The following is a 27,135-nucleotide window of genomic DNA, read 5'->3' on the forward strand; positions in this document are numbered from 1 at the left end:
TTGAACACAGAAATGAATGACATTTAAAGTAAATTAAAAAAGAAAAGCATTTTTTAAAATTGTAATACTATTTCACAATATTACTGTTTTTGTTCTATATTTTTGTTCAAAGAAATGCAGTCTTGATAAACATAAGAAACTTTTTTTAAAAAAAGCATTAAAAGTCTTTCTCACCCTAAACGTTCGAACGGCAGTGTATATTATAAATAAAATTAATTATTTATTTTTAAATAGCCTAATATTTAGAAAAAAATATCTGTTTATAAATAAAATAGCATTTTCTGTATCACTTTTCAGATTTTTACAAATTTAAAACATTTGACTTTTAATATTAAAATATATTTGTATATGTTAATAAGTAGGTTATTTATGCATTATGAGCTAAAAATGAACAACTGTATACCCATTTCTATAAATGAACATTAACCAAATGATGTAAAAAAAAATTGTTAATTTTTTTCATTACAAGAAGCATAGCTGTAAATACTAACACGTAAATACATAAATGTTTATAGATGAAATTGGCATTTTTTTAAATTTACCAAGTAGGCATACTTATGTACAGCAAATTTTTAATTTATTATTTGATTTTATATGTAATGCTTATCATTTCTCATGAATCCATTTTTAAATAGTTGGTAGTTGCAGCCTTAAATCAATCGAATTGGAATTTTCTGTCTGAAAAATGATGACTATTACATATAAAGGTCATCATTTTTTCAAATTCAGTTTACTTAGGGATGCAACTAAACTTGATTAATCTGTCAATTATTTCCTCAATTAAGTAGATAAAACATCACTTTTCTGTATTTTATATATTATATAAGCATTCTTTCAACTGTAAAGTTATTATGCGAGCACATTCCTGCTTTAATTTTTCTATAGGTTTTGATAAAATGGTATTCATAAAATCTCAAGAGGCTAGAATGTGTGAATATTCACTATTCTGGTGAATGCTGGTTTACATGTTGTTTCAAAATATAATCTTGTTTTTCATTAGAGATCTTACACTAAGGTCTAAAAAATGATACATTTCCACTATATGGACTGCTGTGATTCATCATCATCATTATCTATATGACCAACACCACTACAATCTCCTGTAAAAACACTTTAATTTACAAAAGTCCTGATTATGTTTTTTTTTACAGTTTAAACTTTACAACAACTTCACAATGCCATAAGAAGTCTTGCATAGTCTGACATGACTTTATGCTGGCTATTGAAAAACAGCACCAGAACATCTACATGACACATAATGTAAAAAATCTCAGACTTATTGCACAAAGAAAAAAAAAACATGAATCACATCCACAGATCTTAGAGACTTTGTGCATGCACTGTTTTTGACATAAGAAGTTAAGAAAGGCTCATGTAAATAAAAAAAAAAAAGTTTTGGATGAAAGTTAGTTGACGCAAAACTCCATAAAAAACATCATTTTAATCCAGTTAAGAGGTTTGTAACGGCAGTTTAATTCATACAGAAAATAAAACCTTTTTTAAATTAATTGCTTATAAAAATGTGGCACATTTTGGAAAAGCAGCATTTGATGAATTAGCCGACAATGGTTCCTTTCAAAACTTTCAGTAAGCATTTTTTAAGAAGTGCTAAGAATTGAATGACCAAGGTTTTTTGATCTGACTTGCTTGATTGCATCAAAGAAAACATGATTAATCTTTGATATTTTGACATTTAATGCTTGGTAAACTGAAATAACACAGGTACGTCCGCTCCTTAATACCCTCTGATGACATGATGCCACATGACTTGTCATAAAACTATGACAGACAATTTTCTTCATTATCGTCTGGGCCTAACAACAGTCTTGACCCAAAACCACACTCCAGAATGCAGGTAACTGTACAATGCTTTGCTAATTTGGCTTCAGAACTTTGTTTCCACAAGTGATTTGTGTAGTTTGAGAATGTCTGTACATGGTATTATGACAGATTAGCACTGATCCGGATCCACTGCAGCCCTTGCCTGGTGTACTGGACGATATGGGCCATGCTGCTATGCAGAGTCAAGGGTCCAGTCAATGTGTTCAGATAGTTGAAAAATTCTGATGCGGGTATGAGAGAAAATAATTAAATTAATTCATTATGATTCATCAACAATAAATAAATAAATAGACACTGTGAGAAAGGGTATTTTGTCCAATAAATAAATATTTATTGCAATGAAATGTAACATTTTACAAAGCATAGAAATTAAAACGCCCCCTATGTAATAAAAAAAAGCACAGAACTGATTCAAAACTCACCCTTATTTTCTTTGGCCAGGGTATCAGCTACCTCCCAGTACTCGTAACTGTACAGGACACTGTTGGTGATGTTGAGGTGATTTGCTGCCATCTGGTGGATACGATGAGGAATGCTGATGACACTGCTTGGTGAGCTGCCTGTGTGAGATCCCATTATATTGACAGAGCAAATAGAGGCAGGAGGTACAGTTCCCCTGTAAAAGCACAAACACAGATGTACTGACATCCAAACACAAAACACAGAAGGTCTCTCACGGTGGCTGTGTAAATGAATTCGAGGCTCAACCATGACAAACTCTTACTTTCCAGCACCGTTCCAATGAGGGGGTTTGTGAGGTCCTTTTGGAGAACCCTAATGGAAGTAAAAACAAGAATGAGTAAATCTTTGAACAGGACAACTCTGTTACTATATTGACAAGTATTTGTTTCAACTGTCTTTTGCGTATTGATGTATGTTAACAACTGCCTACCTTGAAATAGTCCAGCAAGACTTTGGAGTATTTTAGAGCGTTGTCCTTTTTAAGTCTGAACATTTGCCAATAAAGAAGAGCAAGACAGCGGAAACTGCAACCCAGAAACCAAGTTTGTGTTTTGTCACCAGACATGATCAAGAAAAACAAAACGATCATACAGAGAGTTGGAGATCTTTGCAGTATTGTATTTACCATAGTACAGCTAGTTGTTTGTCTTCCTGCCTGGCTCCAGGGCCGGCGTGACTCTTTAGTCTCATAGCGTATCTATTCAACACACAGTGTTAAATGTCAAATCAATACAGAACTTTTGACAAAGGGCCATTTCTATTTTGGCATCTATTAGTCATTGTGAAAACATTAAATCTGTTGACATTGTATTTGCATGTTTTGTGGCCTGTTGTTCATCCTGTCACAGCACTTAATCAAACCCACATCTGCTGCAGGTAAAACATAGTCAATATGCAGCCAGTCACAACGAGCTACCCAGTCATGTAATGTTTAAAATGCTGAAAAAAATACAGAAAAAGAGGAAAAAGAACAACAGAGAACTCTTAAACACCTTATGAGCTCCACAGTTTCAGCATACATGGTGTGGGGGGACTTGGACTCCAGCGGTCCCTCTTCCATGGCTTTACCACACTCCATGAAGGACAAAGCAGCATCCACATAATTCACAGCTTTTCCTAACTTATCCACCTGCAAACAGAGATAGAAAGGGACACGGGTAAAAGAAAGGATATAGACCAGAGATTTTCATCCTTATTTCAATCTGTGACTCATTTTTGGGGTTCTGTAATCAACTGAAAAAAGGTTAATTTTACAGATTTACAAGAATCTAAGGCAACTCCACACTTTCAGAAAAAAAAGGAAAAAGCTACCACCTTTTTCAAAAAGGTACACATTTGTGCTAAAATGATGCATGTTTGTACCATTTATAGGGCCCTAGGAAATATTTTTATTTTTATTTTTTCCCAAATTCTGTTTTTCATTTGAATTTTTCTAGACTCTGTTTTAAAGGTTAAATAAAATGTAATTAATCAACAAGTGTGTCTAATTAATTAAAATAATTAAACTTATACAATTTAACAGCAATTTATTAAAAGTTTAACAAAAATGACATTTTTAAGGCCCTATGAAATACATTAAAATTTCATTTTTATCAAATTCTGTATTTTCCATTAATTTTCTGAATTACATTTTAATGGTTTCATTAAATTTTAATAATTACAAAAGTATCTCTAAATAACTGATTTTATTAAAAAATATTTTTTTTGTTCCCCAAAAATACTGTTGTGTATTTACATTTTTCTGGTAAATAAATTTTTGTCTGGTAAATATTCCTTTAAAATAATGTTTTAATAATAATGTTATTATTATTAGTAGTAGTAGTACTATCATTACATTAAGTAATATATTTTTGTCACAGTTTCTTCAAGTTAAACCAAACTTTTATTTTGACAGGTTGTTGTAAAGACTTTTAAGTTTCTATGTTTATATTGGTGTATATGTACAAATAACTGCAGTTTCCAGTTGAAATGAACACTAGAGGCAGTAAAACTCCAAAAACTTTTATTCCGTTTTACACAAAGTATGATTTACAGGTACAAAGTTTAGATTAATGTTTCCAACATGACTGGAGCATTAACCTTTAGTGACACTTCCCAAATATCTGAATTCTGAACAGGCGCAATACGTACCTCAAGCAGTGTAATAAAAATGCAGCAATCGTGCCTGTACCAACGTAATAAAAACGTGCCACGGTAACGTATTGAACGTTTTAGCGCCATTCTCTGGACATTTCACTTTGAAACTGCCCTGAAATGTGCAGTGAGGAACGAAATTACAGTGTTGCGGAAATGTACATATAGGCACATATTTTCATGAGCCTGGGTTGTCATACCAAGTTTTGATTTAAGTGTACTGACCTACTTTTGATTTATTCATTTAAATTCGGTGACATTCCGCATCATACATTAAATTCCATTTTCCACATCGTGGAAGTCATAGAGCCCTACTTTGTAAAAGGTACTGTCCCAGTGACAGCTTTCGGACCTTTTTTTCCTGAGAGTGCATGTGGGGTTGTGACTCCAAGGTTGCAAACCTCTGACCTCCTAGTGGTAATATTCATGAATGTGAATGTTCACAATGCTATCTTACCATAGCGTCTGCTCGATGTTTCAACCTCTTGGCCTCATGCATGTAGTACTCAGCATGATGAGAGCTAACATGAAGGAAGAAAGAAGAGATTAGCTGAGAACTATAGGAAGGTATTTGACATTAAATGCCACAGCATTGTTAAATAAAACAGACATCAACTCACACATCACTGATAGGTACGGTCCCTCTGTAGTGAAGAGGAAGCTTTGAGGGAGAAACCAGTGATCCAGAAAGAGACTGTAGGTGTCCTGACACTCCGACACACTCCACCTCTACTTTGGGCTGCGTCTTCTGGTCCTGTTGAGACAACAGTCCTGTTTCATTAATATATATTACATTAGAACAATTGTTATATTCCTTAAAGTCCAGTAAAGAACCCTCTTCCAAAACTGGCCTTAGAAGGTTCTTGATTTGCTATATAGACAAGATATAGAAAGAAAAGAAGACTTTATTGTGCTGTGTAAGCGGTATTTTAAGAACCTGTGTTTTCTGCTGTGTTGAATCTTTGTCTTTTTCTGGAGGTGCGTGGTACTTCTCTGCATGCTGAGCTTTTACCGAGGGCTTTGAGACCTCCAGTATGCCAGATGGAGGAGACAATGGGGATACTGGCCTCTTGGAATAAAAGAAATCATCCTGGCATCTGCATACACAGCAATAAAAAAGATATCATCCAACAAGCATAAACCAGACAGTAAACACCAGATTATGCCAACATGTCCCAGTGGACAAGAATAACAGCATGGAATTGGCCTTTTTCATGTTTGCATTTTGTCATAGGGGCTTCCTATGATGTGTTTCAATGTACTAAAGCAGCACTGTAGAACTGCAATACTTTTACAGTGACTGTTACTCATGGACATTCCCTTATTGTAATAACTTGCAACAGCAGATGTACTCTGAATTTTTTAATCAACAAAATATCACTGGAAAAAAAAAAACTTTCAGAACAAGATACAGTTGAGGTCAGAAGTTTACATACACCTTGCAGAATCTGCAAAATGTTAATTATTTTACCAAAATAAGAGGGATCATACAAAATGCATGTTATTTTTTAGAACTGACCTGAATAAGATATTTCACATAAAAGATGTTTATATATAGTCTACAAGAGAAAATAATAGTTGAATTTATAAAAAATTACCCTGTTCAAAAGTTGTTCTTAATACTGTGTTGTTACCTTAATGATCCACAGCTGTGTTTTCACTGATGCTTCAGAAGGAAACACAATGCATTAACTTCTGGAATTTGGTCGGGGTAAATTTACCTTATTTTGTTTTCTGGGAAACATGTAGTTATCTCTTGTAGCTTCTGAAGGGCAGTACTAAATGAAAAAAAAATATTATATTTAGGCAAAATAAGAAAAATGTACACATCTTCATTCTGTTCAAAAGTTTACACTCCTGGCTCTAAATGCATCATTTTTTACTTCTGTAATAGTAAAACCTTCTGTAAAACCTTCTCTCTTGTGGACTATATGTAAACATCTTTTATGTGAAATATCTTATTCTGGTCAGTACTAAATAAAAAATAACATACATTTTGTATGATCCCTCTTATTTTGGTAAAATAATTAACATTTTGCAGATTCTGCAAGGTGCATGTAAAATTTTGACTTTAACTGTTACAGCCTAAACGGTATCTTCAAAGAGAAAGCACTGATGCATAAAAGAAAAAAAGTTCCTCATTACAAACAAATTAAGTGATTAAGACTAAATATACCCATTTTGCTTGTTGAGGGTTTCCTCACTCTCATTATGCACTGGCACTGGTAGTTTATCTGCACGGGAGTGATTTCTCTTACTCTCTCTTTGAGCATCTCCATTTTCAGCCTGATAGTAAAACACAAAAAAACTTACATGTATGCAAAAACACAAATTTCATTTTCAAAAAAACGTAAAAGAATCACATATTTGTATGCGTTAATTAAATATTAATGTTTTTCTTCTTCCTCACTTTTCTTTTACTTCTGCCATCTCCAGGCAGTTGGTCCAAGTGGTGCTGGTGTTTCATCGGTGTCTTTTCTTTTGTCTTTCCCGATGACAAAGCTGAAGATGAGGACTGTCTCTCTGTAATCTCATCTGTACTGGGGACTCTACCCAGAAGCGAGAGGTCTATCCTCACAACAAGTTTTCTCAGGCCTCGATGTGCAACGGTGGGGGACTTTTCAGTTCGGCCGAAAGGCACAAGTGTGTAGAGTTTGTGTCTCCCCCGACCTTGTTTGTCTGTCTCAGGAGTGCCTAAATTTGACCCGTGGGGTTGAGGACCAGTGCCTGAACCCTGTTTGTCATGCCTCCTTTTTGACACTGTTTTTTGGTTCGATGTTGAATCTGCAGGGACTTTGGCAACATTTCGTGGTGGACTGAACTCAGAGTCTGATTCGGAGGAAGATGACGAGGACGATGAGGATGATGAGGAGGATGAAGACGAGGAAGATGATGGACGAATGGGCTTGATGACAGGAGTAGGGGAAGGTGGAGAAAGTGGAGGAGATAGGCTAGTGTCTGTCACATGAGGACCTGAGGAAATGTCCTCATTGCTCCACCGTCTCTTCTTCCTCCTCTGCTCCTTAAGGTTGTGTCCGTTGTATTCCTTCTGAGCGTGATGCTGGCTGTTGGTGTGAGGTCTTTGCTTGGGCTGCACTGCTTTCCATTCAACTTCCTGCTCCCTCCTCCTCCTCCGTTTCCTCTCTCTTTCCCCTTCCTCGTTTCTCCTGTCTTCCTCTTCTTCCTCTTCTTCAGAACTCCGAACCCAGCGACGCCTTATTACTTGCTCCTCCGCCAGTCTTCTTTGTCTCTGCTCCCTGCCGGTCTGCACCAGGGTTGCTCCCTGGGCCTTACCTCGGCTGTCCACCTCTCGCTCTCTCTCTCTAGGCTTTGGGACTTTTTGGGAATGCCTGGTTCTGGACACTGGGGTGTCCCCTAGTTTGACCTTGGGCTTTGGGCTGGAACTGTGTTGGGAAGTCTGTTTAGAGCTGGACTGCTTTGTATCTGGGAAAGATTTAGTCTTCGAGCTGTGACTAGATCGACTGTTGACTTCGCTTTGGGATGAGTCCCTGGACTTTGACGAGGGACCACGGTCAGAACTCTTTAAAGTATTAAAATGAGACGAATGGCCTGACTTGGAGTGTGAACTGTGGATTGACACTCCTGTAAGTTCATTGCTTCTGTGATTATGTTCAATACTATGGTCAGTTGTAGACGAGTGCCTGGCTTGTGGTTTTGGGCTTGGTCTTTGCTTCGATGAATGCTTTGAAATGGGGTTTGAAGGGGAGTTAAACCTTTGCTTGCTTGTGGATTCAGAGTTTTTGGCTTCAAGCTTGTGTGTGAGATCTTTGTGTGACTTTTTTGGTGAGCTGTGCTCGGAATGACGGGGTTGTTGGGGAGGACCAGCTCTGGAGTCTTTGGATCGAGAGTCTCTGGATCTAGAGTCCTTGGGTCTAAACTCCTTTCTCTGGTCCGGAGGCACCCATGGCCTTACTTTGGGACGATGTGCTGGATTAGAGGCAGAGTTTGGCCGTGCAATATGCCTGGGACTTTCCTGTTTAGGTCGCTGTACCTGAGGATATGTACCTTGGCTAGGTACTGCAGCGGTTGAGAGACTTGGACTGGGGCTTCTGGGAGGGTGTAATAGTAAAGGGCTGGGACTTCGACTCCCTCGGAAGCTGTCTCCTGGACTTGGGCACACACTTGGCACTGGGCTTGGCACAAGGCTAATTCCTGGACTGGGGCACGGACTGTATTCTGGGCTGGGATGAGGACTGTTTCTGGGGCTGTAGTCAAATTTTGGACTTGGGACCGGACTTTCACATGGACTATAATCTTGTCTGGACTCAGGGTCTCTGCTCCAGTATCTTCCAGGTGATGGTCCTCGGCCACAGTCAGATTTTGCACTCCGTCGCTGTCCTCCACCTGGGTCGTGGTCAGTTGACTGATGATTTTTAGGGGCTTTCTCAAGCCATCTGTCCAGCTGCCACTGCGTGGATGGTGGACTCTCCGTCTGAACAGAGACAGGACATTGAGAATGTAACAATGGTAAAATTTGTTTTAAAAAAAAATACTGCTCTAAATATGAGATAATACACAGTACTGTGCAAAAGTTTTAGACCACTAGTATTTTCAAAGCATTTAAAATGGTTGCAATCAGTTATTTCTATCTTTTGCTGTAGTGTGTCAGTAGAAAATATCAGTTTACATTTACAAACATTCATTTTGCCATTAATTGTAATAATCCAGTGAGATTTTTGTTTGCACAAGGAGTCTGACAACTGCCAGTGCTCCACACAGAGATCTGATCTCATCATCTTCCAGTCTGTCTGGAATGACATGAAGAAACAGAACAAACTGAGACAGACTAAATCAAGAATAACTGTGGCAACGTCTCCAAGATGGTTTAAGATTTCTACCTGCAAAACAACCTGAAAAAAAAACTGCTTTAAACACAAAGGATGATCACACCAAATGTTGATTTAATTTGATTAATAGAACTTGGTTAATAGAAATTGATAAATAAAATGTATTTATGACATTACTTTTTGAAAGTAACCTCATTTTACAGCATTTGTACACAAATGTCTAAAACTTTTAACAGCACTATTGCTTTGCAGGTAAGATTCTTGAAGCATCTTGGAGACATTGCCACAGTTCTTCTGGATTTAGTCTGTCTCAATTTGTTGTTTCTTCATGTCATTCCAGACAGACTGGATGATGATGAGATCAGATCTCTGTGTGGAGCACTGGCTGTTGTCAGACTCCTTGTGCAAACAAAAATGGATTATCTCACTGGATTATTACAATTAATGGTAAAATGAATATTTAGAAATGTAAACTGATATTTCCTACTGACACACTACAGCAAAAGATAGAAATACCTGATTTAAAACCAACTTTATCTGATAATTTTGGCCACCACTGTACTTGACAAGATTATGTTTATCAGTGAACTCTCTTGACCACTGAGAATGACAACAGTATAACTGTAAATACATTCCAGAACCTCTTTAACAAAGTGACAGTTTAACAAAGTGAACAACACATTTAAAATAACAGTCATGATGCAGTTAATCGTGACAGTTATACGCTAATCATAGGAATGTTAGATACGTCTAGCTCATCTCAACTCTGTACCATACTGATGTAAAATAAACACTGTATGTGTGCATATGATTGCATAAACCAATATCTGACTCCATGATGTGTTGTATTCAGTCAACAATGTGACAATAAAAATGCCAATGATTAGAATAAATGAATAGGAAATATGAGTATTTATGTAAACAGGCCAGTGTGTCAGTGGGAGAGAGAGGAAAGAAAAACAGAAGGTGAGAGGGTAACCAAGAGAGAGGCCAGAAAACTGTGGAGATTCTTTAAACCCTAATAAGCCCTTTCTTTCAATTTCACACTGCTTCCACCATTACAATACCTCTTCAGTTCACTCACTCCAAACTATTACAAACCAGAAATAAGCACTGCATTAAAAATAAATACTACATGACAACTTAAAGTAATCTATACTCCCTATTGCCTTTACAAAACATTTGAATTAGCACCACATAATCAAAGCAAATACTCACTTAATAGCACACTTGAGCTGCAGGGCAGACTGAGCTTTCCTTGCTCGCCTCCAGTAGCTGACCAGAGCTAATTTAAACTTTTACTCCTCCACTCAAACATTCCCCCTTCCCCTCTCTCTCTCTTTCCAGCAAAGACACTGCATCTCTTGTGCCCTTTTCCCACTGCCCCTCCCCTCAAACCCCCCTCTACCTGGAACCGTGTGGCGTTTCCAAGCCGTCCTCCTCAGAGACACTACATGACTACACGTAGATGAAAAACACATGGTGTTCCCTCCTCCCTTCTCCACAGGTTCCAAATAGATGGCATGTTCAGTAATAGAGCCAGCTGTGTCACACAGACACCATCATTCATATGGTGGTATAGCCCTGTGCTACTAGAGCTTTTAATCCCTCCTACTGATGAAAAAAAACTAAGACTTGGTAAAGGCCCTAAACGTCATATAAAAACAATACCACAGGATAAAATAGTTCAAATGCAGCTCAGGATTCTTTCCTGTGCTGTTTCAAAGGGATACGTCATTCCAAACCTATATGACTTTCTTTCTTCTGTAAAACACAAGAGAAGATATTTTGAAAAATGTTTGTGTTTTTTGTCCATACAATGAAAGCCAGTGAGGTCCAGTGTTGTTTTGGGTAACCAATCCCTTTTAAGTTCTGCTTTTTGTGACGAAATCAATGTTGACATGTACTACTTCCTATCTAGTTAGTCATCTGGGGCGCCACATGTTGACATGACACCCAGATTCTAAAGTCTCAGCGGCCACCCCTCCACATTCCTCTCTCCAGCCCCCACCATCCCTTTTTACCTCATCCGCTAAAAACAACTACTGGGAAATAGAGAGTGAGGCAATGAGAAATAGCAGATTCCATAGCAAAAAAAAATGCTTTGGCATACCTCTGTGCTACAATTTAGGGACCGCTGCTGGGTCGGTGTCCCGCACCGGTTGTGCGTCCCTGGGCTCGGGCTGCGTGATCGCTGGCTGCTGCTTTCCCACTCGCTGGAGGGGTCTGATCCTGAAGACCCTGAGCTAGAATGTCTCACTCTTCCGACATGTGTGCTTGTGTGGTGCTGCTGCTGGCCTGACAAGCTATCAGTCAAAACATGCAAACAATGGATAGGGATTGAGAAGTGCACAGCACTTCTTAGGCCACACACTCAGGTGCATGAACAACAGTTCTGACTATCAAGTTAAAAGAAATTCCAAAATCCCAACAAGTATGCAGACTAAACACTACGAGTGGTGTGTGTGTGTGTTTGGGGGTTGAACATGTTGAAAGGCCAAAAGAAACAGAGGCTGGTCTATCATCCAGCTGTCACATTCCACATATTCTGACCTCTTCAATATGTAATACACACACTCACACAAACACTGGATAATAATGAGACCTGGTACAGTTACAGGCATTAAATCAGACTAAACATCACAAGCACACACTTACCGGTCATTATCAGCCCAGGAAGTTGTTTGCTCACTTCCCTGTTTAACAGATAAGAATAAATTAGAGAGCTTTTTAGTTTCAGCTTCATGGTCATTACTAGCATCTTGACCAAAGCAAAAGCTACAGTCCTGCAGAAACAGCAGAAAGGTCATGAGTCTGGGGTATTTTATAACTCAGACTGTTATGACTCATAAACCTAGAGTCCTGTGTTGAGATAGAGAATGAGATACATGCACGCACAAGGAGTGGTGTTGTAGGTTAAAGCTAGAGTCAAATATCAAACTTGCTACATTCTTAATTTCAGGAAACTATGTCATGTTCAGCAGAACAGGCATTTTTTTCCCAAAAAATTGTGCAACATGACATCAAAATTTGTTTTTAATACAACTCCTATTGGAGTGAATGTACTGTAAGGGAGGAGCAGCTAGAAACTTTGATGATTAATAGTCACTGACTCATAATGATATCCAAACAACAGTCAGTAATTGAAACAAAAAGTTTGACAATACTGTTCAAAATTCTGGGGTCAGTAAAATTGTTATTTTTTTTTTTAAGTGAACCCTGGGTAATAAGACTTGTATGGGTGAATATAATGCAAACAATGTCTCTTACTGAAATGTGTAGAAAATTCATGAAAGATTAACACTATTAAAACATTTTATACATATTTTTGACTATGGGGGCGCCATTATTTCGATTATGTCAAATGGTTGCACTCTGTGAGCTACCGGCACTACCTGTTGCTATTTTTACGGCAACATAACACATTGTGCGGCTTTTGAATGTAATTTTCAGGCGAGGGGCAACAAGAGAAGAGATGCAAGTCTTCACTGCTTTCCTAGTGATAAGAGGAGGAAAAAAAGAATGGGAAGATGCCTGTGGACGAAGAACAGTACTTCCTAAAGACCTGCGTCTTTGTTCTCTCCACTTTAGCCCTGAAGCCGTTGAGGCTTTTAGTCGACCACAGCTACTGAAAGAGCTTACAAACGGCAGAAATGAGAAATGCTAGATGCCATCCTGGCTAGATGAAAATATACGGATGCTTGTCATGACACCGCAGCCACTGATGGAGTTTCTCAGCGTGGATTTCGCTCGATATCCAGGTGCGTTTAGACTCTTTGTGAGGAAAAAATTGATGGTACAGCATTTTATTTAAGCCTACGCTTATATCCATCGCCATCTGTAAGCTCTCAGTAGCTGTGGGCATCATATCAGTATTTTGTATTCCCGAGGTGTGTTGAAGTAAAAATTACAAAAAGAAGCACCATTAAAATAATGATGCCCCCAATAATCCAAAATATATATAAAACTGTGTGAATTTTTTAAATAACGCATTTCTCTTATTTCTACTACATATTTTCGAGACATTATTCACCTTACATTAAGCCAAGTCAATACCAGGGGTTCTTTATGAAATTTATACTTTTATTCAGACTTTTTTAGCAATTGTGACAGCAAAGACATTAATAATGTTACAAAAGATTTCCAATCCAATTAAATACTTTTCTTTTAAACGTTATACTCTTTATAACTTTATAAAAGGTATCATGGCTTAGTTTCCACAAAAATCTTAAGCAGCACAACTTTTTCCAACACTGATAAGAATAATAAATGTTTCTTGAGCAGCAAATCAGCATATTTTAATGATTTCTGAAAGATCATGTGACACTGAGTAATGATGCTGAAAATTCAGCTTTGTCATCACAGGAATAAAATACATTTAAAGAATTTACTAAACAGCTATTTTAAACTGTAATATTATTTCACAACATTACTGTTGTTACTGTTGTTTTTGTGTGTAAATGCATTTTGTGATGAACAAACAAATGAGCTGGACTGTGTTCAAAGCTAACAGTTAGCACAAACAGTGCAGGAGTTATTAATACTTATAGATAATATCTGCTTTTTCCGCTCATTCCTTCAACAATCTTAACAGGGTCCCTACCTCATCCTTGTCGTCTTCATCACTGCTGAGTTTTAGGTCATCAGCGAGCATGCTGGGAGGGCAAAGAGAGAGTCAAACATGAGAGAATGTCACACTCACTTGACAAAGAGACTTATTCGTGCTGCCAATCTGCAGCACATCTGTGTGTGTGAATTAAATGTGTGAGTTTGCCTCAAATAGTCTAGCCATATGAGATTTTATCACATTACAAGCTTCAAAGAAAAAAGTCATAAACACAGCGCTCTAATGTTGAACAATAATGTTATGTGACGGTAGTGTACTTCAGGGCTCTACCCTACTGTGTTAACCTGCTCTGTAATTAGATACTAACTCAGTGAAGTTTATGAGGTCAGTGAAGCTGGTATGGTGGTTAGAGACAGTGGAGATATAACACTGGCCTAACCCTCCATGTGAAGTTGGTTTTAAACAGCAGTTGGTCCAAAGCAGTTAAATTCCAGGAAGCCCAATCTAATTATACACACTAATATGCACAGACGTTCAACACTGAATTCTGTAAAGTCAACTGTTTATGGTGTAATAAAGTGAACAAGCATAAGCAGTTCAGGCATAGCCTGGTGCTTGGTTACCAAGATGGATTGGGTGCTGTGCACCCCACTTACGATTTATGAGGGGCCACGAGTGGACGTGAGGGCATCCTCATAGAGACACCATCCCTCACTGAGAGAGCCACAGGGAGAGAAATACATCAGCGTTATGGAGCAGAATGTAAAAACACTACTATATTAGTACAGCTGTGTATACATGTACAGATGTGAACCATGTAGCGATATCTAAGTAAACAAAGCAGGTAATAAAAGAAAGCTTCTTATTACGCACACATTAGGCATGCACAGTATATCTGTACCATATCAGTTTGGTATTAACTGGTTTTTACTAAGTATGGTCAACACTGAATATTTGATTTTACACCACTGTTCAAAAGTTTGGGGTCAGTAAGACTTTTTTAATGAAATTACTTAGTGCTGGGCAACGATTACTAAAGTAGTTTTGCGTACATAATATATGTGTGTGTACACACATGCATGTATATATTTAAGAAAAATGTTATGTTTATATATTAAATATATTTATCTATAAAATAAATTATATGAATATAAATATATAGGTGTAAATATTTTCCAAATATATACTGTATGTGTGTGTCTTTATATATACATAATAAATATACACAGTACACACACATATATTATGTACACAAAAACTTTTATTTTGGATGCGATCACGATTAATCATTGCCCAGCACTAAAATGAATACTGTTATTCAGCAAGGACACATTGAATTGATCAAAATTGATATAAAGACATTTATATGTTACAAAAGATGTCTATTTCAAATGATAGCCTGAATCTCAATATATTTATTTTTCATATTGTATATTACAGTGCTGTGATGCCTAAATTCAAAATGTTTTTATGTTCTAGTTTTAGGGTTTATTTATGTATTGACACAAAATAGTAAGGAATTTTTTAATCAGTCGGATGCAAATTTTTAAAAATTTCTTTGGTTTTACACTTTTACATTGTGTTTGCATATAAATGTGTTTTAGCAGTGTGTTGACACAACCACCCTACAATGCTGAAAATCCATTCAATCCTTTTTTTTTTTTTTGCATTTTTCATTTGACAGGACAGTGGAGATACAACAGGAAGCTAATGGGAGAGAGAGGAGGGGGTGGGATCGGGAAAGGTCCACGAGGTGGGATTCGATCACGGGACATATGTTGGCGCACTGCCCACAAGGCTATCGGCGCCGACCATTCACTCCTTTTTTTTAAACCCCCAACAAACCTAAACAGTCTCAATTCTCAAGCCATTGTGATTTTTTGAGCAGTGTGACATCATAGTGCTCAAGCCCCGCCCACAATCGCTGATGGACTGTCCCGTATTAGCATATTTCCACCCTCAGCCAGTTGTACGCTGACCACCATTTTCTCCACGCTCGAGCAGCTGTAGCAACAACGTCCCGTAAGCAATGCAGGATTCGTTTTGTTTTTGATGGTAATGTGCCACTGAATACACAAAAAATGGAAAAGAGGGGCGGAGTAAACAGTAGCTCATTATCATTTAAAGAGACATGCACCTAAATGGGTCGCTGTGAACAGAGCTGTTTTTGACGAGGTAAAAAGTGTTGCTTTGCACGACCATTGAGGAATTTTAGCCAAAGTATGTTGCAGACATTTTATGAAGACTCTACAGAATCATTTTAACTTAAAAATGAGCAACCGATGTCTCCTTTAAGAGTTATCAGCCATAAAATGGAAAAATAAAAAAAAAAGCTGATCAGTATCAGAATTAATTTTGGTGCATCCCTAATCCAGATAAAGAAACACATTTCTAAGACAGAGCTCCAAACATAAGGTTTGAACATCAATAAAGCATGTTACCATGTCTGTGTCGTGAACTGGGCTGCTTCCCCTCCTAAAACAGATGAACAGAATAAACCAAATCAGTTGAATCAACACACAAACAGCATCTTGACAAAGACAGAGGGGTGAATTCACTAAACTGTATTAAATATTAATATTCACATTGTATGTAAGTGCCTAACCTTTTACCTTAAGCCCCAAAAATCCAGTTTAACCAGGTGTCATTAAATACAGCCACATTTTTGACAGTTTAAACAATTTGACTCTGAATCATAGTGGTAGAATGATGTTGTGCAGTCCCTAGAACTGGCCTGCATTGTGCTCGGGGCATTGCTACTCGATTTGCATAATTTCTGTAGTGCTAAAACAACACAGATTTATAAGTGTGTGCAAATAAACAACACAAGCGTAATAACCGAGAGGGAGAGAGAGGAGATAAACATACAGAGACAGAGCAGAGGTGGTGCTTAATATTGGTGAATTTATCACACTTGCCTGGAGTCTGTAATAAACCCTGTGCGTACCTTTGAGTGTGAGTACAGGAAATGCTGAGTGCCCCCTTCCCCTGGGGGCTGCTGGTAAGGCCAGGACTGGGTCATGTCCTACGGAGAGATGAGAGGACAGAGGCTAAAAGTCAAAATGACTTACAGGTTTAGAAAATTAACTTTTCAGGTCATTATCATATCCAACTGACAAAAATTTTTTTTTTTGTTTTTTTTTGGCCATTAGAGGCCATTACATTGGGAAATTTGCACTGGTTGAAATGGTGTTGATGTGTTTTGAAGCATCAAAACATTACAAGCTTTTTCTATATTCCATTTTTAGGGACTAAGGAACTTTAAGGGATAGTTCAGCCAAAAATAAATATTCTGTCATTTACTTGCTTTCTTCCGAACACAAAAGAAAATATTTTGAGAAATGCCTCAGAATTGTTTTTGTCCATACAATGGAAGTCAGTGGTCGCCAAAATTATTTGGTCATCAGTGTTCCACATAAGAATGTTTATACAGGTTTGGAATTACATGAGGGTGAGTAAATTACAGAATTTTCATTTTTGGGTGAAATGCCACTATGTTCACATGTAATGGTATCATAAATTACCTTCTCATTCCAGAATATAATAAATTATCCAAATTAAAAAAAAAAAATACATAAATTAAAAACAAAAAATCCATAGTAAAAAACTATCAAACTATCAATTAATTAGGATTTTAACAGCAGCTCCTTACCACAACCAGTCACAGATGTTGTTTCCATTTAGCTGATGCTTTTCAAGCCACATTGCTTTTAACATGGCTGCTATTGATTTTAAATTCCAGTGACAAACAAAAAATGAACTTTCTGCATGTTACTCATAATAGTAGCAGGTTTTGCAGAAGTAATGTCTCATTTAGATCCTGCATTACTAAAGAGCGACTGTTAATCCACTTAATAACTTCACGCACACCAGTTAGAGTTCATGTCCTTTTGTTGAAGAAATTACTGTATTTGTGGGTTTGAGGAATATGTGGGATTAAATTAATTACTCAGTAAAACATTTACTGTGAAATTTGTGTCTGTAGCTGTTTTTGTTACATATGTGTGTGTGGTACAGTGCAGGAAGCAGTCTGTGAAAAGGTCATGAGTTATCTACTCTGATAGTCGTTAGGAAAACAGATGTGCAGTGTTTGACTAACTGTAAGCTAAAATTAAATGTTCATGGACTGACAGTCATTTATTTGAGTGTAAAACATTCAGTCAGAACTGTTTAAAAAAAGTTACACACTGTAATTTTTGTTCTCATGAAAACGTTTTTGCATGGGCCTAAATTATACATGGCTGACTGCTAATGGAACATTTCTGCAGTGGTACAAATTTTAGCCAATGTAGTAAATAATAGATAAATAATAATAAAAAAAACATACTGTTCACACTTCCACTTTCTGAGTCTTTGGAGATGGACACTGGATGAGCCAATTTTACATATGTCAGGATGGTGAAGATGCTCAAACAGAAATATTGTGATAGTATCTCACAGAGATTTTGAGTCACATTAACAAACTTTGTTGAAATTTTTCCAGAAAAAAGGAGTGATGCATGAAGCACAGCTCACACAGAAGTGGTGAATCTGCGTGACCAACTTGAACCTGCTACAAAATTGGCCTCATGTTGAATTCCTGATGGCGTAGACTCCAACTGAAATGAATGGATTTTGCTCATGAAAATTTGCCAAACAAAATTAAATGTGACCACACATTTGTAGCTGTCTGTACATGCAGTATCCAACAAAAGAAAAAATCTCATACAGGTCTGAAATAACTTCAGGGTGAGTAAACGATGACGGAGTTGCATTTTTGGCTTTCTTTGTATATTTGCTTTGTAAACACTGGGCTGGTACTTCAAACGTGAACTTTTGTTATTAAAACTTCAATGTGATTACGTAACGTAATGCATAAAGTCATGGACGCAGAGCTAGTGCAAGATGAGCATTTGTGGTTAAAAATTGGGGGTGGGGGGGTGTCAAGTTTTGCCAGAAGCAAAGTTATAAGTGTGCAATACACAGGCTTATAGTCCTATAGACTATGGTCCTATAGTCGGTGTTATAAGGCATTTTTATAGAAATAAAATCTATTTAGTACAGCTGGACATGGGACGCTACATATCTAATTTCTTTGTTTAAGATAACTCACTTACTTTCATTAAAAAAAATAACGATTAACCACAAATTAAGCATTCATTTTAAATAAGGGAAACCTTATTTATTTGGGTTACAACGCAAGTATAGGCTAGGCTTCATCTTCTTCATTTTGTTAATAACAGTTAGATGTTTAATAAATGCAGATTTTCTGACTCATCTGTATAAATAATGAACCACAAACTACGATCGTTTTTGAAGGGGAAATCCATTTTATTTGTGTTACAAATTTTATTAACAAAATTGTCATTTTGTTATTAAAACTTCAGTTTCATGTATGTGAATATCTTAATGGTACTATTTTATTATGGGCCTATACAGTGGCAAATAAAATTGGTCAATAAAAAATACCACGGCACACCAAGCGCTGAAATATAGAAATAAAAATAGAATATGAAAAAAAGGCTTTTTTTTTCAATAATTAAATACAGTCGTCAGAATTAGTATTATGGCTTTATCACACTGCACTTAACATTTTATGAAAATCAAGCTCAAATGGGGTTAATTGGTTTTTGACCAGCGAATGACGATCTGTGTTTTGTCTGTTCTCAGGCATCGCATTATGTGCTTTTATCAACGTACAGGTTATAACTTTTATTGTAGTTACATGGGTGTTTAGTTATTCTTGTCTTTTAATACACCAAAATATCATGATATAGAGACAGAGCTCTATATTCACAGGATATTTAAAACGTAGCCTACAAAAGTATATTGGCTACAACTAGATGGCAAAAGTTAAGACTCTTCTCCACTCTTCAAACACACAATTTTGTATTTTTACAAAATTGACTTTCATTTATTTTTAACACCGCACTCCCATTTTTTCTTTAGCTCCGAATCAGGGGGTGCTGCAGCACCCTCAGCAGCCTTACTTCCCACAGTAATGTGTAGAGCCCTTTGAAATGGCATTGAAACTGCAATTTGGACCTTCAACCTGTTGATCCCATTGAAATCCACTCCAAAAATCCCAGAATGTTTTCCTTAAAAAACTTATTTTTGACTGAAGAAAGAAAGACATGAACAATTTAGATGACATGGGAGTAAGTAAATTAGGAAATTTGAACTCAGGAGTGAAGTAAAGGGCTTGTACACCCAAAAAGGAAAATTAGCCCATTATTTACTCACCCTCCAGGCATCCTAGGTGTATATGACTTCCTTCTTTCAGACGAATCCAATCAGAGTTATATTAAAAATCATCCTGGCTCTCCCAAGCTTTATCATGGCAATAGGCGGGTGTTTTGTTTCAACAGTCCAAAACAAGTCCAATAAAATGCATCCATCCATAATAAAAAGTGCCGCACACGGCTCCGGGGATGAATAAAGGCCTCCTCTAGCGAATTGATGCGTTTTGTAAGAATAATATCCATATTTAAAACGTAATAATCACTTAAATCTAGCTTGTGCTAACTGGTCGCATGACTCTGGGCAGATGACGTAAAGTAAGGAAACTTTTCTTCCTTTGCTTCTGTAAACAAACGTTGGTTTTCATGAGACTCACCGGTGCATTCACAACGTCAACATCATACGTCATCCGACTGGAGCTGCTTTGGTGTCACCAACTGTCACCACAAGCTAGATTAAAGGGATTATTACATTTTAAATATGGATATTAGTCTTACAAAAACGCATTGATTCGCTACAGGAGACCTTTGTTCACCCCTCGGAGCCGTGTGAGGCACTTTTTATTATGGATGGATATACTTTATTAGTCTTGGTTTGGACTGTTGAACAGAAACAGCCATCCATTGTCATGATAGGGCTTGGGAGAGCCAGGATAATTTTTAATATTACTCCAAATGCAATCATCTGAAAGAAGGAAGTCATATACACCTACGATGCCTAGAGGAGGAGTAAATAATAGGCTAATTTTCATTTTTGGGTGAACTACCCCTTAATCCTTAAGACACACATAAACTGTACTGGATTGTTAAGAGATCAAATATGCAAAATTAAATATTTTTTTTTGAAAGGCCAAAAAAACTAAGGAATAATTGCTACATATTTCAAGTGGCAACAAACTGCTAGGTTAAACTCCACTATGTTTTCAACACACACTGCTAAAGTCAAACTGCAGAACAGTATCATATTGTAAACATACATTACACACATCAATCGTTCTTCCTAGCCTGTAGCAATATTTCGAAAACACACTCCTCCCTCCAGAGCATAACTCTTCCCCCTCTCATCCACCTGCTTCATTATCTCTCTCGCCGCCTTTAGTCACTAAGGACCCATCTCTCTTCACCAACAACAAGGCTTCCCAGGTGAACCTGCAACTGCTTCTCCGTCTCTCTATGTATGTCCCTCTCTCTGTCTGCACTCTTTAGATGCTATGAAATGGTCAGAGCCAGTTTACAACATTTCAACACTGATTTTTTTCCTTTTTAAAAATATTACACATAAACATAAAAAAAATTATCAAAGATTAAACTTAATTAGATTTAGGCAATTTTCATAGCAGACTGTTGATTTGATTTTTCTACAACTGAAATAGCACAACAAACCAACAAAAACATTGTTTTGAAAAGACACAGACAGGCTTGCACACTAATGCTTGCAGAGACACCTGTTGTGCTCTTTCTAAAAATACCTATGACCACAACACCAGCCCTGGGAAGACTTACACATCTATGCATGTGCTCGTTCACCTACACAGAATTCAGACTGATGGTAACTGACGGATATGAGAAATGCAGTGCTGTATTGTATTGTACTGAGATCATCCCACACATACAGTACAGCACAATGCACATGTACATGGCTTATGCTTATCAAAACTGATATTGAAGACCGCATTTACATTTACTAAAACATTCAGCTCGTGCAAAACTGGGGCAAAGGGTGATGTACATGAACACACAAGCTGTTTGATCATGAAAAAAGGCATTAGCAAAAAAGATGCATGTAGCAAATATTAGATTATAAAGTCCTTCACAGAAAACTAGTAAACAAAAAATATAAATACACTTCGTATAAATACCCTGCTTTACCTATACAGAAGAGTATTTTACATCTCAATCAGATATCTGGAAAACCACTGACTAGAACCAAAGATTCGAATCTGCATAAGTATTTCCCTCCAAAAATCATTACCGCTGAACTTCATATCTGTCCTTTCAGGGTAAGTAAGTCTGTTCTCAGTAGGCTTCACACATGAATTACTGTTCAGTTAGATAGCACTTAGATTACTTGTACCTAGAAATGTTAGTAATTCATCTATAGAATAATCCTCCCCCATTCCATTCAGTAAATGATCAAGCAGCCTTATTAATATCTCAACCAGAAGGGCTAAACTGCATAATGCTTTTTGTAAACATACAATTCAGCTAAACTCAACTTCAGTGCCTCCTGTCTTTTTGTAGAGATTATCCTACGATTTTCAAATGCTAATTTACAATGTCAGGATGAGTGTGTCTTCTAGTTTTTTTTTTTTTTGTTTTTTTTTTTACAAAGAAGAGACCAATACTAACCCATACTCAAGTGCAGTTATGCATTAAGCATGATCATGAAACAAATTGTCCCTAGTCTGAATAAGAGCTGCTGGGATTATTTCATTTGAATATCCCATTAGCATTTAAGGATGTATTTTGAATGGGAGTCAAACTGGTGTTTGCAGTAGAACTGAGGTGTTAGAGGAAAAACCTGTAGCTCAAATCAAATAGAAACAAGTACAGCATAATGTACAATGAGCAGGTGTACCTGAAGGGATTTACCCTGCATGGAGGAGTTTATTTTGTGGTTACGACTGGATGACTGTACATTATCGTGCTTACAAAAAATACTGATTTAAAATTATGATTACACTTGATTTTAAGGTGTCCTTGTTACAGTGTAATTATATGTTAGGGTTAGGATTCAGGTTTCATTTAGGGTTAGTTTCATGTAATCATGCATAATTTACTGTTTTTACTATAAGTACACGCTCAGGAAAAAAAAAGCACAAAAGCTGTCACTAGGGCGGTGCCCTTTCAAAAGGTATTACTATGTACCATTTAGGTACCACAATTTAGGTACAAAAAGGTGCTGCCCCAGTGACAAATTTTGTACCTTTCTTTCTGAGTGTGTACATGAAATGTGTAACAAGGACACTGTAAAACAAAGTGTTACCAAAATTACAATTACACACTTCATTATATACAAAAATATTTAAATAAAAAATATTTTGATTGACCAGTCATAGTCAAACTTTCCAGAAAGATGTGTAATAATGATTTATTATTTTGTATAGTGTACATTTTATGACATTCCAATACAGTAAATACACATTTTACTGTACATTCATTGAAATATGTCACAGATATAGTATCTACACTACCAGTCAAAAGTTTTTGAACAGTATGATTTTTTGATGTTTTATTGTTAATGTTAAGCCTCTTCTGATCCAAAGCACAGCAAAAAAGGTACAATTTTGAAATATTTTTACTATTTGATTGTGATTTCAAAGCTGATTTATAGCATCATTACTCCAGTCACATGATCCTTCAGAAATCATTCTAATATTCTAATTTGCTGCTCAAAAAAAAACAAAAAAACATATTATTATTATCATGTTGAGAACAGCTGAGTATAATTTTTTCAGGTTTCTTTGATGAATAGAAAGTTCAGAAGAACAGCATTTATCTGAAACAGAAATCTTTTGTAACATTATTAATGTCTTTATCATCACTTTTGATCAATTTAAAGCATCCTTGCTAAATAAAAGTATTACTTTCTATAATCTTATAGAAAATAATACCAAAACAAAACTGACTCAAAGCTTTGAATGATATACTGTATAATGTTACAAAGCTTTTTACTTCAGATAAATGCTTTTCTTTCAATTTTTTTCAAAAATTTGCTCAACTGTTTTAAATATTGATAATAATAATAAAAATGTTTCTAGAACAGCAAATCAGCATATTAGAATGATTTCTGAAGGATCACGTGACACTGACGACTGGAGGATTGATGCTGAATATTTAGCTTTGATCACAGGAATAAATGACATTTTAAAATATATTCAGACAGAAAGAAGTTATTTTAAATAGTAAAAATATTTCAAAATGGTCTTGTTCTTGCTGTATTTTGGATCAAATAAACAGATTTGGTGAGCAGAAGAGACTTCTTTAAAAAACAATAAACTTTGCAAAAACTTTTGACTGGTAGTGTATACAAAAATAATGTGCAGTCCCATGCTCTGGAAAATATCTGAACAATCAGGTCATTTCCAATCAGTACTAATCAATATAATAGCACTCCTTATAAGCTGAGCTCCATATCTGTAATCAAACATTGCAGCTGAATATAATGCTGCACAGCTGACATCTGCATATATCTGCAGGTGATCTGGGTGCCATAGTGGTTGTCTGCATTGAAATATACAGAAGTGTCCTCAAAAGCTCTCAGTGTAGGGGCTGACTCACGCACAGCTGTAGGAAATTATTATGGTTTTTTTTTTGATGATCCCTTACTTTTTGTTTATTGCAAGCCTTCTTCACAGCACCTGCTTTATTACTCTCAGAATGACTGAGAATGAGTCATCTGAGAAGCCAGTATGTTTGCATGAGTGTGTGTGTGTGTGTGAAAGAGAGAAGGAGAAATTCCCTAAGTTCAGAAGCTAAGCTAGGAGTATTTAACCTTACTCACTTAGTACTGGTCCTCTTTGCTCCCTCAGCTGATCTTCAACTCGTCTTCTGCCAGGTTTTTTAATTACTATTATACTCAAATATGCGTCAGTAAATATTAGTACAAGCGAACCTAGTCAAACAGCGCACAAAATCCCCTAGATGCCATCGGGTCCCTGTGGAGAAGTCCAAAGTGAGATGCTAAAGCGCAGAGATAAACATGATGTAACAGCAGGAGAGGCAAGTGATGACTGCCTTGGTAGAGTGAAGAAGCTCGCCAGAGTGACAGAAGAGGAAGTCGCTTTTTAAAATTTTGAATTTGAATGTTTCGTACCACCTAATCAAAGCTGCGCACGCCACACAGCAAAACCGAAAACAGCAAGCTGTGCTCAAAGGTACTCACACCGGAAAACAGTTCAACTGACAAAACCAGAAAGCATCACGCCTCAGAAGTTCTGTCAGTGTAGACTATGACAGCGCATTATGCTTTTAACACTATTCTATTCTTCCTCACACATAAGGCAATAATAAGCGCCTTCAGACATTTCAGAGACACGAGTTAGATTGCAAGTTACTTAATGCATACTTGACGTTAAAAAGACTGTGATGAGAAGTCGTGTTCGCCTCAGGAGGTAACCATAGCAACAGTACACGACTCGTGTACTTTTCGTGAGAATCAACATCCGACGAAACATTGACAAAACCTAAACACAGCCATTGTTTACCACTTGACCATATATTTGAATATCTCAGGTATATGTTTTGATTTTAAAAACTTTAAAGATAGTTAAAGATATATGATTAATCCATAATAACATTTTTTTAATAAACCCAAATAAAATATTGATAATCAATAGGCTAACGCTAAATGTTTTTGTCTCTCTCTGAAAAACAATGGAATTAAACGCATTAGGTCTGTATGACACTAACCTGGGATGCGTGCTGAAGCATGAAAAAAACACTTGCAAGTTTTCCCTTACTTCCATAAATTGTAGGCATGTTGAGGTCGATTGTTCAGTTGTCCATTTTGGCAGGTACAGAAGCGCGGCACCGCGCACCGCATGAGAAGGAGCGTCAACAGGTCACGCATCAGAGGCACGGTCGGTGTTTCTGTGGAAGCACGCGATGGGCGGAGGCTGATGGAGCTACCGAGGCTCGGCGTTGTCACCTAAACATCGCGTCAGAGCGCTATGACGGGAATGAACGGAGATGCTCGTAGAAACACTCCTGCGTAAGCAAGCGGGGAGGAGGGAAACAGAGTCACCGAGAAACTAAAGCATGAATTCCACTGGGAAAGTAAAACAAAAACTAAAAAGCATCTATCTGTCTATCTATCTGTCTGTCTGTCTATCTATCTATCTATCTATCTATCTATCTGTCTGTCTGTCTGTCTGTCTGTCTATCTATCTATATCATTGGTGATTTTAACAAAGCAAACACAGATTTCTTAAAATATACAAGATAGGCTATATAGAGCTTAGCTCATATTTCTTATGACGAATGAAGTATGGAATGCAACTTGTTACTTACCCACAGAAAAGGATTAGGCAAGAATTGATTTCCACTGAATTGTCTGATGTGTCTGAATGTGTGTTGAGATAGAGAAATAACCATGTGTTACTCACTGCTGACTTCCAGATCTGTACAGCTCCCCCGACATTGCTTAATACATTTCACTGAAAAAGAAATACCAGCTTTTTTTTTTTTTTTTTTTACCAGCTACCAGCTTTAAGTATGTAAATGCATAATGAAACCAAGGAAACGACATGCACTTCTCTGTATGTGAGCTGATTTTTCATTCTTTTGTAGTCATGCCAAAAAAACAAAAAAACAAAAAACAAAAAAAGGAACATAAGTGTGTCTGTGTGAAACTTGGTACAACTATTCCTGAAATCTGACACAGACAACACTGTCCACTAGAAACATTACGAAAGTAACCCCAAAATTACTTATTTCCTACACCTTCTAGCTATGTTGATTTGTTGTTTTCCAAAATATATATATATATATATATGTATTAGGTTTGCAGTGGGTGTGCCATGATGCCATTGGTTTCTAGGGCGTAGTTCTCTGTCTTACTGGCACAAGCCAAGAAGAGTCAGCTCTCTGATTTCTATGATATTGAGGCTCGACTTGGCTCAGGTTGCTGCTTCATTGTTTAAGGATTAGTTCACTTCCAGAATAAAAAATTCCTGATAATTACTAACCCATTTGTCATCCAAGATGTTAATATCTTTCTTTCTTCAGTCGAAAAGAAATTAAGTTTTATGAGGAAAACATATCAGTATGGTGGACCTCAATGGGGATCAACAGGTTGAAGGTCCAAACTGCAGTTTCAATGCAGCTACAGGATCTCAGTCGAGGAAGAAGGGTCTTATCTAGTGAAACGATCCATCATTTTCTTTAAAAAAAATTACAATTTATATACTTTTTAACCACAAATGCTTGTCTTGGAGTAGTTCGACCTCATGCATAAGCAGAAGTACCAATCCAGCGTTTCAAAGCGAACGTGCAAATAAAGTCAAACGCCCTTTACAAAAAATGTAAAACAACGTCAGACGATTTGAAAGTTCGAGGAGAAAATGATGGAGTTAGAGCCGTACCCTACCCTTTTGAACCAAAG

At 36.8% G+C, this 27,135-nt stretch overlaps 1 protein-coding gene across 4 annotated transcripts; it reads right to left on the bottom strand.

The window, feature by feature from the left end:
• Positions 1 to 1,098: 1,098 nt before the first annotated feature.
• aff3 (AF4/FMR2 family, member 3) lies at positions 1,099 to 25,733 on the bottom strand. 4 transcript variants are annotated; one of them, XM_051119819.1, is made up of 19 exons: positions 25,493 to 25,732; positions 16,760 to 16,837; positions 16,254 to 16,287; positions 14,469 to 14,526; positions 13,849 to 13,900; positions 11,904 to 11,941; positions 11,359 to 11,551; positions 6,848 to 8,890; positions 6,614 to 6,723; positions 6,159 to 6,215; positions 5,375 to 5,534; positions 5,058 to 5,191; positions 4,895 to 4,958; positions 3,297 to 3,433; positions 2,930 to 3,001; positions 2,735 to 2,828; positions 2,567 to 2,616; positions 2,265 to 2,458; positions 1,099 to 2,063 (listed from the first exon to the last, which is right to left on the bottom strand). In XM_051119819.1, exons 1-19 carry the CDS (start codon positions 25,496 to 25,498, stop codon positions 1,942 to 1,944), a joined length of 3,696 nt encoding a protein of 1,231 aa, XP_050975776.1. In that variant the 5' UTR covers positions 25,499 to 25,732; the 3' UTR covers positions 1,099 to 1,941. The 4 variants fall into 4 exon arrangements, with proteins under 4 accessions (XP_050975776.1, XP_050975774.1, XP_050975777.1 ...); XM_051119817.1 differs by having other exon boundaries at positions 25,443 to 25,732; XM_051119820.1 differs by lacking the exon at positions 25,493 to 25,732 and adding an exon at positions 24,535 to 25,120.
• Positions 25,734 to 27,135: the final 1,402 nt, after the last annotated feature.

This window comes from Labeo rohita, chromosome 9 (genome assembly GCF_022985175.1).
Source record: "Labeo rohita strain BAU-BD-2019 chromosome 9, IGBB_LRoh.1.0, whole genome shotgun sequence".
NCBI classification, from domain to species: Eukaryota; Metazoa; Chordata; class Actinopteri; order Cypriniformes; family Cyprinidae; genus Labeo; species Labeo rohita.